This window comes from Rhinopithecus roxellana, chromosome 19 (assembly GCF_007565055.1).
Source record: "Rhinopithecus roxellana isolate Shanxi Qingling chromosome 19, ASM756505v1, whole genome shotgun sequence".
Taxonomy (NCBI): Eukaryota; Metazoa; Chordata; class Mammalia; order Primates; family Cercopithecidae; genus Rhinopithecus; species Rhinopithecus roxellana.
This window is the reverse complement of record NC_044567.1, coordinates 37,943,067-37,955,639: the sequence shown is the minus strand read 5'-3', so window position 1 is coordinate 37,955,639 and position 12,573 is coordinate 37,943,067. Positions and strand designations below refer to the sequence as shown.

Genomic DNA, 12,573 nt, shown 5'->3' with positions numbered 1-12,573 from the left:
TAGGTAAGGAGAAAGTGTCATTTAAATAATGGTGAGATTTATGACTTTACAGACAGAAAATAAAAAGACATACATTAAAATATTAGTGTCCGAGCAAATCCAGTCACCATCTTTGAGATATATAAAAAACCAATAATAGGAATATGCTATATAAAAAGTGAAGGCAGTAGACAAATTCTCAACAGCTTATGCAAGCAAATTGGTTACTTACATTAAAAACAGATTTTTAATTATCCTTTATGTAGTACTAAAGTAGATTTTTATAATTGGCTTTTGAAGCATTGTGAATATAAGCACCATTTCTAAAGACCTGAAAATATTTAAATATATTTTATTGTAAAATTACTAATACCAAACTTAAAACTGTGAGACTATAAAAGTTCTTAATATCATAGAATGATTTACTTTTTAAACCAGTGAACTAGGAAATGATGGTCAGCTTCCACTAAGGTAGCTATCTGTCGTAGCAAGTGAGCATAGATGACATACGTAGATGTATTATTAAACTGAGGATTCTGAAAAAGATATTAAAGATAACGGTGTTAAAATTCTGTTAACACACAAAGGAAAGACACTAAGCTTAATAAGTAAGTGGTAAATTCAGGAAACAGAATTTGAGATTATAAAGTAACAATAACCTATTTGTTATTTAATTAACAGAGACTTTCATTTACGCTGCGGCTATACAGTGAAAAGAGCATGGGCTTTGGAGTTAAGACAGATCTGAGCCTGAGGGCTAATTCTACCACTTACTAGCTATATGCCCTTAGGCATGTTCCTTACACTTTGATTCTCAATGTCCTCATCTGTAAAATGGGAATGATATTCTCTATCTTAAGGGTTGTTTTGAGTATTGAAAAGGAAAATGTATATAAAGCACCTTCACAAAAGTGCCTTCATAAATGGTACCAATCACTATCATCCAATTAAAAGCAAAAAACCTGGGTTTTCCCTGAATAAAAGCTAGAAAAATGAAGTTAAAGCTGGTTGTGAAACTTTTGCCATTGTAAAATGAGTTAGCCTCATATATCCCAAAGAACTAAGGGAGAACCACATACAGCTTCTGACAACTTTTAAATGATAAAGGGACACTGAAGGAATACTTGTAAACTAAGAAAAACCTATAGTTATGTTTCTAAAATCTAAAATTCCAGCACAATGTGCATTTCAGCACATCACAGAAAAAATAAATATTATTGGAAAAAACCTCCTGAAATTGTGAAAAATAAGAGTACCATGTGTTTTTCAAAACTGACTTACTGACAGAACAACTCAAAATCTGGGACTGACCTCAGTTGGTAACTTCATCTGGTAATGGCTCTTGAGAAGAACAAAATATGAGCAGAGCTTATGGCTGACCCATATACTCACCTAAAATCTGAGTTTTGTGTCTTATTTCTAGCTTTTACTATCTCTACATAAGTTTACTTTTGAGTTTTGGCTCTTTCTCCTCTTACCTGTCTATTTTCCCTCCTTACATTTCTCTTCTTAACTATCTCTTGGTCATTTCCCCCATCTTTCCCACTTTTTCCTCTTTGCTCACCTTCTCTATCCCTACCCTAAAAGTTAGTAACAAACATTTTAAAGACTTTCAATATTCAGTCAGTCTTCATTATTCACTGATTTTATATTTCCAAATTTGCCTACTTGCTAAAATTTAATTGTTAATCCCCAAATCAATACTTGTGTTTTCCTGGTCATTTGGGGACACGTGAAAAATGTTAAGTCTCCTGACGTGCACATTTCCAGCTGAGGTCAAAGTGATGTCCTGCCTTGTTTTAGCTCAACTCTCTCTTTGCAAGTGTCCTTTATGCAATCCATTTAGCTTCGTTTTTCACATTTTGGTGCGTTTTGTTGGTGATTTGCTCTTTCAAAATGGCCAAGTGTAGTGCTAAAATGCTGTCTAGTGTTCCTAACAAGAAGGTTGTGATGTGTCCTACAGAGAAAATATATGTATGTTAGAGAAGCTTCATTCAGGCATGAGTTATAGTACTGCTAGCCATGAGTTCAATGATAATGAATCAATGACTTCTATTAAATGAAGTATGTCTTTAAAAAAACACATAGTTATATATTGATTGGCTGACAAAAATGTGATCACAGGCTCACAGGAACCTGACCCTGTATTTCCCCTTGAAGCAATGGTTCTGTATATTAATTCCATGTTTGTAGTGACTTTATCTTTCCTCACTTTCTCTATCCCTACCCTGTATATGCTCTTTCATTAGACATATTGATATTATAATACTGTACTAAACACTATACTTATTTAATATCGTTTTCCTTACTTTTAAATGAGATAATATACATGGACAACTTTTATAAATTGTAAAGAATAATGCAATGTATTCATAGTATGCTAGCTATGGTAATAATGTATTTCTTCCTCAAAAAATAATAAAAAGTAAAAATTGCTTTTCATTTGTCTGGATCTTAATTTCTTTTTGAATCTATTAATCTGTATCTATCAAGAGAAAAAAAGTTCATTATCTTTGCTTTATAACAAATTAGAAGAAAACCTTTTATCTTTCCATAAGAATTCTAATTGAAATTATTGAAAAATACATAGCAAAGTGAAAAACCTACTAGATGGGAAAATAAAAGAAAATCCTGAAGCCTGTTAAAACTAGTTACAAGAAAGAGGTCTGAATGGAGGAGAAAGAAGTGCTTTCCATTCTGTTTGTTCCTGAACACTCTGGCAGGAACTATATCAAAATTTTAATCTCACATGTAATTTAGCTTCGGATTATTTATTTGTTATGGCTTTAATCTTATTTTTCTTACTTTTTAAAATCCCACTAATCTTTTAATCTTACTAATCTTACTTTTTAAAAAATCTTCTGGTTACAGGTAACTATAATTCTAAAAAGAATCAATAATGTTGCCCAAAATGATATTTAATATATAATATCATTTCACATACACATGTAGAGATTGAGATCTGACTTAGACAACTTCAACTAAGTTCTAGCTCTCTTACCTGTAAAAGTATAAAATATGCTCTAAGATCATCTTTTGTTCGTGGACTGAAAAAGAAACAAGAATAATTTATTATGGATGAAAGTTTAATTTCATAGCATCTAATGAAAAAGACCAGTAAATGTTTCCATGAAGATTGAGTTGAGAAAAGTCAAAAACTAGGATAAAATTAATATGCATTATTATTGAGATAGTCCATAATATGCTGAAAATACAGGTGCTTCTGTGCCTCTTCTAGGCTGGTTCTGAAGATAACGAAAGACTGAGCTAACTAGGCTATAACATTTTGTGAGGTAAATATGATTAATTCTGGAAGTAGTTAGGAGTGTAATAAAAAAATCATCAATTTTAGAATTTAGAATACTTATGCTTTGTTTTAATAAAGGATAATCTTAAGAACATTTATGTATTAAAGAAAGAAAATAAGCTTGTGTTTCTAGGTTCATTCCTAAAGTGATGTAGAAATGTACGTAAATCAAATCATACTTTAAACGCATTCAGTATGCTTCTAACGGAAAGAATCACGAAAAGTAAGTAATTTTTTCCATCTTAATATGAATTCTCATAGTATCAGATTTGACCAAGAGGTTTTGTTATTCTCAAGGCTAATGAGCGTTTCTTGCCGGCTCAAGATTTATTTGGTACATTCTCACAGATATCTGGAAGTAACTTCTTGAATTGAAAATGGTTCACCTCTATGACAACCAGATGCAATTCATGATTCCTAACTGGGTCCTGGATTGAAAAACAAAACCCAGATATTAAAGTTTTTGTTATTCTCCATGCTGACGAGTGTTTCTTTCTTGCCTGCTCAAGATTATCATCTATTCCTCCAAGTCCTTTCCTGTCCTACCTAGAGCTTCATAATCTTGGCAAGGTCATTTATGCATGCATAAATTATCAGGCATGCACAATAAATTGTATGAGTAGGTCTGATTTCTTAGAATTTTTTTAAACGATAGTTCTACTATAATATTCAGGAAGCAGCTAACTCCCAGTTTGGCCTTAACCCTTCAGTCCTCAGACACTTAACTGAGATGTAACAGGGGTTTCTTCTTTGTGAGGCTAGTAATTGATATTCTGAAACGTGAGATATAGGAAAATATAATACAAAAAGGTCAATTTTCTTATAATAAGCAAGAGTTTCTAACAGAAAAACAGGCAAATCTGCAATAAAAAAAGACGAAAGTATGTGGAAAACTTACAAAAGGATAAATAAAAATAGCAAGCAAATAATAAAATGTTAAGCTTATTAGTATTAAGGAAAAGTACATAAAAATGAGATCCACTTTTCATTTATTAAATTAGGCCAAGTTTTGTTATAAGGAGATACCACTGAAGTCTCAGGCCCTCTGCTGTTAGAAGTGTCATTATCATAACTGCTTTGTAAAGAAATCTGAAAAAATGTATTAAGGGTCTTAAAATGTTTATACTCTGATGCAGTAATTATATTTCCAAAAAAATTTTTATATAAAAAAAGAATATTTTTGTACAAAATGTTCACTGTGGAATTATTCACATAAACAACCATTCTCGGAGAATGGTTAGATAAATTACAGTACATTCCTAAGTTATTAGTCAGACATTAAAAGTGTGGTTTAAGAAGTAAAATGCAAACAAATTACTAGAGTAATAAACTAAGAAAAAGACCATTAAGTTAAAAGTCACATGAAACTACACAGTACAACTTTTTAATTATTTCTAAAAGATGACTAAAAAACACTGTAAAATGTTAACTTTTTTACTTCTTTTTTTTTGAGACAGTGTCCCACTATCGATTCTGAAATTTATGAATTTACAAATAAAAAATAAAAAGACATACATTAAAACAGTAGTGTCTGAGCAAATCCAGTCACCATCTTTGATATATACAAAAAACCAATAATAGGAACGTGCTATATAAAAAGTGAAGGCAGTAGACAGAAATTCTCAACAGCTCAACAAGCTGGAGTGCAGTGGCATGATCCTGGCTTACTACATACAACCTCTGCCTCCAGGATTCAAACGATTCTCCGGCCTCAGCCTTCTGAGTAAGCTGGGATTATAGGACTGTGCAACCACGTCTGGCTAATTTTTGTATTTTTAGTAGAAATGGGGTTTCACCATGTTGGCCAGACTGATACCCTTTTTTTTTTTTTTGAGACTGTCGCCCAGGCTGGAGTGCACGGCGCGATCTCGGCTTACTGCAAGCTCCGCCTCCTGGGTTCAGGCCATTCTCCTGCCTCAGCCTCCTGAGTAGCTGGGACTACAGGTGCCCGCCACCGCGCCCGGCTAATTTTTTTGTATTTTTAGTAGAGAAGGGGTTTCACCGTGTTAGCCAGGATGGTCTCGATCTCCTGACCTTGTGATCCGCCCGCCTCGGCCTCCCAAAGTGCTGGGATTACAGGCGTGAGCCCCACACCCAGTCGATACTTTCTTCTTATGCTTCTCTGCCATCTCTATATTTTCTATAATAAGTATGAATTTCTTTCAAAATCAGAACAATTAAAAAATTATTAAAATATATATGGTATATGTAACATTACATTTAAGAATTCTACTTAGGTATTACTTTTAAACTAGACTTGGCATTCCTTTGGCTTTAACAGAATCTATTTAAATAATATACTTTTAATATAAATTTAAATATGTATTTTTAAAAGTACATTTTTATATTATGCATATTCATGGTTCAAAATATCATCAACTAAATTGCCCATGATTCCTTATATAAGAATCTAATATTTAGTTCTGACAGAAAACAATATTTTAGTAGCTGGCCTTAGGTGTCCCCATATTAGAAATAAGAAAAATTTCGCTCTGGCTACCAGGAAGCCCAAGGCTAAATTTAATGCTCATTATTTCAGTTAGGTTACCAATGTAAGTACCCATTCCGTTTTTGTAAAGCATATATATCTGAACAGAAAAAACTTTACATACAATTTAAAAGTATTCACAGATCTTTTTATGCCCATCTATAGATCCTACTGAGAGGTCACAAATCTTAAGTTATACAGCTTTGTTGTAAATGGCTTATAATTATTTTTTCATCTACGTTATTATAACTCAACTAAAATCTTTTCTGAGAGTAAAATAGATACACATATGTTAAAGACATACAATGTGTAAGTTAGACTTCTATACTGATTAGCTAAATATTGAAAATATTAGTTTACCCTTTCCATTCTCGTAACAGGCTGTTAATGATTCCCTTTAGTACTGTCTTCTGAATGTCTTGAGGCTGTAGGCAAAAGAAAACAGTAAGGTAATTAGGATTACCTATTTAGGTGACGTTTATATGTTAAATACATTTACAGACCTGCTTCAGTAGTTAAAATCAGACTTGATGACTCAGGACTGACACTTACAGTAGTACTGATTTTACATTTAAGAACTCTGGGCCGGGCGCGGTGGCTCAAGCCTGTAATCCCAGCACTTTGGGAGGCCGAGGCGGGCAGATCACGAGGTCAGGAGATCGAGACCATCCTGGCGAACACGGTGAAACCCCGTCTCTACTAAAAAAATACAAAAAACTAGCCGGGCGAGGTGGCGGCGCCTGTAGTCCCAGCTACTCGGGAGGCTGAGGCAGGAGAATGGCGGGAACCCAGGAGGCGGAGCTTGCAGTGAGCTGAGATCCGGCCACTTGCACTCCAGCCTGGGCGACAGAGTGAGACTCTGTCTCAAAAAAAAAAAAAAAAAAAGAACTCTGAGAACATCAATGACGTAAGATTACAATGAAAATATCCCAGGTATGTGTAGTGTACCATGCATCTAGTGTAACATGCACAAACATATATGGTGGTGGCTGATGACCAACAGAATTTTTATATAACTAATTTCACTTTCCTTGACCTGACAGGATAGACTAATGAACATGAATCTAAGAGTAACACGTTTACTAATATAATATTACCATTCTAGTTTAATAATCCAAATACTAAAAATTTTATTTACTATCAAACATCCTAAGAATAAATGAAAATAAAATACATCTAGATAATACTTTATAACAGAATAGAAGCTTCATTAACATGAAACTTCAAATAATCAGTAAAATTTGTGTCACGTTATATGAAAGAAGCAAATGCCAATAAGCATATATTATGCTTTTATTTAAAACCACAACCATTACTTCTAAGACATGTCTATCAGCACTCATTCAGCCTAGCTCTTACGTCATACACACATATACGTATATATTTAATATAGCATTCCTTTCTCTTCCTCTGCTTACAGTAACCCTGCACACCCAGAAAGTACCCCTGCTCAACCACTCAGTGTTTGCCCCTGAGCAACAAAAGCTGCAGGAGAAAAATCAAACAAATGTGCTGACTGGATATACTTTATGACCACAAATCTCAAAAGGACACTCAATACCACTGACAGTCCCACAACATTTCTATAGTTCACTTACTTCTCTACACTTCAAGACAATTGTATTTCAAACCTTCTTATTCCTCAAATCTGTAACACCTCCTTCCCAGCACAGTTCCCAGCTATAACCTTGCTACACACTTCAGTGAAAAAACAGATGCACCCAGATAACAGATTCACTGTCCCAATGTAAATTCTGCCAATTCGCCTGCAACTGCACTTGACCAAGGCCAACCCCTTCATTAGAGTCCTACATCCCATCCCCTCTCATACCTCGTCAAGGACATGGTTATTAAAGTTTTTTTCTCTCCCCTGTATCATCCATTTCTCCCTCTCTACTAAAACATTCCTAGCAGTATAACAACACAGACTAACATCACTGGCACTGATTTGCCGTTCTTCTCCACTTTGCTCTATGCCCTCAGAAGCCAATTCTGAACGACTGTATCAACTAGACTCCTTTGCCTTCTGACTGGGTTCAGTTAATAGAAAGCACTAGCAGAAGAGAGAGTGAAGTTGGGGTACTTGTTCCCTCAGGTCCCCACCTGCAGGGTCACCATGGGATGGTTGTCATGGGTCGGCTGTGTCCCTAGAGTGAAAGTCCCATCTCCTGTAAAGCAGCCCTCTCACCCACAGTTCATCTCTAGATTCTCCCCTGGGCACTGTGCTCTCCTTATGGTCTCACTTACTCTGTCAACAACTTTGTAAATAATCCAATTTACCAATCTGAGCGTGTTGTCTGTTTACTACCAGGACCCTGACTGATGTATTGCCTTTATTTAAAACATCTCGTTTGGGCCATCTTCTAGCTACCACCTCATTTCTCTGCTTCCCTTCATAGTGAAAGTTCTCAAGAATCATCTGTACTATCTCTTCTCATTGTCTGTCAACTCATTCCAAATAGGTTTATCAAAGTCTTATTAGACTCTTACTAAAGTCATCAATTATCTATAGTTTATGAAAGACAATGGTCAATTCTCTGAGACAAAATGTCCCAGCAACATTTGACAAGGTGGACTACTTTTCTTCTTTAAACACTTTGATCTCTCCTTTGCAAATGCCCTATCCATCTAATTAAATGGCAACAGTATCCACTCAGTTTCCTGTCTTTCTTGCCTTTGAGTGCCACATCCAATGTACTGGAAGTTTTACTAGCTCTACTCCCTAATATATGAGTCTGAACATTTCTATTTTCATGGCCAAAATTGCTAATCCAAATACCAACTTTTGCTTCAACTACTACAATGCCTTCCTAACTCCTTTCTCTTGACACACTACAGACCATTTTCTGCTAAGCATCTAGAGAGATCTTTCTTAATTATAAACGATCCCTGCCTAAAATACTCAATGACTTTCCATTACAATATAACTAAACTCACATGGCCATATGCAGTCTCATTTCTTACCAACCCAGTCTTCTCCTTTCTCCCTAATCGCCAAGCTTTAGTCTCACAAGCCTTATTTCTGAATTTGCCAAGTATGTTCCCTTCTCAGGGCCTTTTTATTAGCTGCCACTTCTGTTAGTGTGCTGCTCTCACAGATTTTCTCATGGTTTGAATTATTTTCATCATTAAGACCTCAGTTGTTGCTTTACAGAGGCCCTCCCTGAGCTTCCTAGCTAAAAGCAACCACTAATCACTCATTACATTGCCATCTTCTCGAAGCACTTGTCAGTATCTGAAATTATATTTCTTCACATTTGTTTTCACATTTATTTTCTATCTATAACCTGCCCCCAATAGAAATTAGAATATAAGCTACTTAGAGCTTTATATGACATGCATTTTTGTTTAATAGTGTATCTCCAATGCCAAGACAATACATACTCACTGACTAGCTGTTCAACTGTTTGCATACTTAGGTTGAATCCTTCCAAGGTGCAAATAAAAAATCAACCTCTTCTGTATAACCTTGCTAACTCCAGGGATTTCTCTCTCATCTGATCATCTGTAGTATTTACTTTCCTAAAGGCCGTATCTTCTGAAGTTAGTAACAATGATTTCAACTTCCTTTGGGTTAGAATGTGCCTGGTATATATTCTATATACCCTTACTTTCAACCTTTTTAGGTATCTCGTGTGCTTAGCATGGAATATAATTTTTAAAAATTCAAAGTGATAGTCTCTTCTAACCAGTGAGTTTAGTGCATTTATATTTGTTGTTCAATTACTTATTCCTGTATTTGGACTTGTTTGTGCAATCTTACTTTTCGTTTTCTGTTTAACTCACTTTTTAATGCTTCTTTTTCCCATTCCCCTACTCTCCAGTTAAGAAAGTTATTTGTTCCATTTGCACTGTTTTAGAGGTTACTTTCAACTTCTTATTATTCATAGTTAACAAGCCTAAGTTAATATCCTACTCTTTCTTTAGAGCATCTTAGAATACTTTTAATTCCAATAAGCTTCCCCTACTTACGTGCTGTTATTCTCCCCATCTTTTGGCTTTTTCTTCTTAATCACACACATTAGACATCAATTTTATGCAGGCATTTTAAATACAGTAGACCCTTGAGCAACATGAGAGTTAGGAATGCTGACCCCCAATGCAGTAGAAAAATCCATGTATAACTTTTGACTCCCCCAAAACTTAACTATCAATAGCTACTGTTGATCAGAACCTCATCAATAATATAGTCTATTAACACATATTTTATATGTATTAGGTATTACACACTGAATTCTTATGATAAAATAGAGAAAATACAATGTTATTAAGAAAATCACAAGAGAAAATACATTTACTATTAAGTGGAAGCAGACCATCATAAAGGTCTTTATCCTCATTATTTTCACACTGAGTAGGCTAAGGAGGAGGCTGAAGAGGAGGAGTTGGTCTTGCTGTCTCAGACATGGTAGAGGCGGAATAAAATCTGTGTATGAGTGAACTCATGCAGTTCAAACCCATGATGTTTAAGGGTCAACTGTATTTATGAATTTCTTTTTCATCATTCTTTCTTATATCTCAGATACTACTTCTAAAATATATCTTTTAAAGTTTAAGTATATGTCTGTTGTTGGTAAAGGCAGTTTTTGTTCATTATAAATATCTTAAAGTCATCCTCATTCTTGGAAGTCAGTTTCTCCGGCTACATCAATCAATGTTTATATTCTTTTCTTTTAGTATTTTGAAAATATTACTTCAGGTTTTTGGCTCCCAGATTGCTGTGGAGCCAGTTAATTTTCCTTTATGAATGATTTGTCTTTTCCCTTTGATTACTTATAAGGTATCTTTATTACAATGTTCCAATTTCACGACTGTGTCTGCATTTCTTTTATCTTGCTTAGTATATACTGTGTTTCCCCTGTTATTTGTGGATTCATATCTTAGATCAGTTATGGAAAACTCCCAGGTATTAAATATACCCCAATTCTTTCTGTGCCATAATTTTTAGACTCAAAATACAATGAAGTTTAGTCTTTCTTATTCCATCTTCTATATATCTTTATTATTTTTATAGTTTATCTCTTTTCCCCTCTGAGTTCTACTCTGAGAAATTTCTTCTTCACGTCTACCTTCCAGTTTACTAATTCTTTTTTCAGCAGTCTCCAATCTGCTGTTTAATCTATTAATTTCTCTACTTCTAAAAATTTATTTGGTATCAAAGATATTTTAGATAGTCTCATTGTTCATAATCTCAACATCTGTAACAGCCATTCTGACTGGTGTGAGATGTTATGTCATTGTGGTTTTGGTTTGCAATTCTCTAATGATCAGTAATGCTGAGCATTTCTTCATACGCTGGCTGGACTCATGTATGTCTTCTTTTGAAGTGTCTGCTCATGTCCTTTGCCTACTTTTTAATGAAGTTGTTTGCTTTTGCTTATTAATTTATTTCAGTTCTCTATGGATTCTGGATATTAGACCTCTGTTGGATGCATAGTTTGCAAAGATTTTCTCCTATTCTGCAGGTTGTCTACTTACTGTGTTGATAGTTTCTTTTGCTGTGCAGAAGCTCTTCAGTTTAATTAGATCACATTAATCAATTATTGCTTTTGTCGCAATTACTTTTGGCATCTTTATCATGAAATCTTTGCTAGGGCCTATGTCCAGAATATTTCCTAGGTTATCTTCCAGGCTTTTTATACCTTCAGTTTTTACATTAAAGTCTTTACTTTGTCTTGAGTTGATTTTTGTATTTGATGAAAGAAATGGGTCCACTTTCAATCTTTTACATATAGCTAGCGAGTTATCCCAGCACTATTTATTGAACAGGGAATCTTTTCCCTATTGCTTTTGTGAACTCTGTCAAAGATCAGATGGTTGTAGGTGTGTGTCATTAGTTCTAGGCTCTCTATTCTGTTTCATTGGTCTATGTCTGTTTCTGAACCAGTACCATGTTGTTTTGGTTGCTGTGGCTTGTAGTATAGTTTGAAGCCAGGTAATGTGATGCCTCCAGTTTTATTCTCTTGTTTTAGGATTGCCTTGGCTAATCAAACTCTTTTTTGGTTTCATATGAATTTTAAAACAGTTTTCTTTCCTGACTCTATGAAGAATGCCATGGTAGTTTGATTGGAATAACACTGAAACTGTAAATTGCTTTGGGCAGTATGGCCACTTTAATGATACTTATTCTTCCTATCCTTGAGCATGGAATGTTTTTCCATTTGTTTGTTCATCTCTAATTTCTCTGAGCAGTGTTTTGTAATTCTCACTGTTAATGCACTTTTACCTCACTGGTTAGCAATACTCATAGGTATTTTATTCTTTTTGTGGCTATTGTGAGTGGAACTGCGTTCTTGATTTGCTCTCAGCTTAGATGTTGGTGTACAGAAATGCTACTGATTTTTGTATACTGATTTTGTATTCAGAAACTTTGCTGAAATTGTTCTTCAGGTCTAGGAGCTTTTGGGCAGAGGGCATGGGGTATTCTAGGTATAGAATAATATCATCTGCAAACATTTGACTTCCTCCCTTCCTATTTTGATGCCTTTCTATTTCCTTCTCTTGCCTAACTGCTCTGGCTAGGACTTCCAGTACTATGTTGAATAGGAATGGTGAGAGTGTGCATCCTTGTCTTGGGCTGGTTCTCAAGAGGAAGACTTGTAGCTTTTGCTCATTCAGTATGATGTTGGCTGTGGGTTTGTCACAGATGATTCCTATTATTTTGAGGTATGTTCCTTCAATGCCTAGTTGTTGAGGGTTTTTAACATGCAGGGAAGCTGAATTTTATCAAAAGCCTTTTCTGCATCTATTGAGATAATCATGTGGTTTTTGTGTTTAGTTCTGTTATGTGATGAATCAC

The 12,573-nt window shown here is 34.7% G+C and overlaps 1 protein-coding gene across 1 annotated transcript in view; it reads right to left on the bottom strand.

Annotated features, from left to right (window-relative positions):
• The window catches only part of HECTD2 (HECT domain E3 ubiquitin protein ligase 2), an 87,844-nt gene that overhangs the window by 24,859 nt on the left and 50,412 nt on the right, over positions 1-12,573 (bottom strand). The window contains exons 6-8 of the mRNA XM_030924152.1: positions 6,135-6,199; positions 2,981-3,026; positions 406-515 (exon numbers count right to left, since the gene is read on the bottom strand). Of these exons, the coding sequence (XP_030780012.1) occupies positions 406-515; positions 2,981-3,026; positions 6,135-6,199 (221 nt within the window). The remainder of the gene's footprint in view (positions 1-405; positions 516-2,980; positions 3,027-6,134; positions 6,200-12,573) is intronic.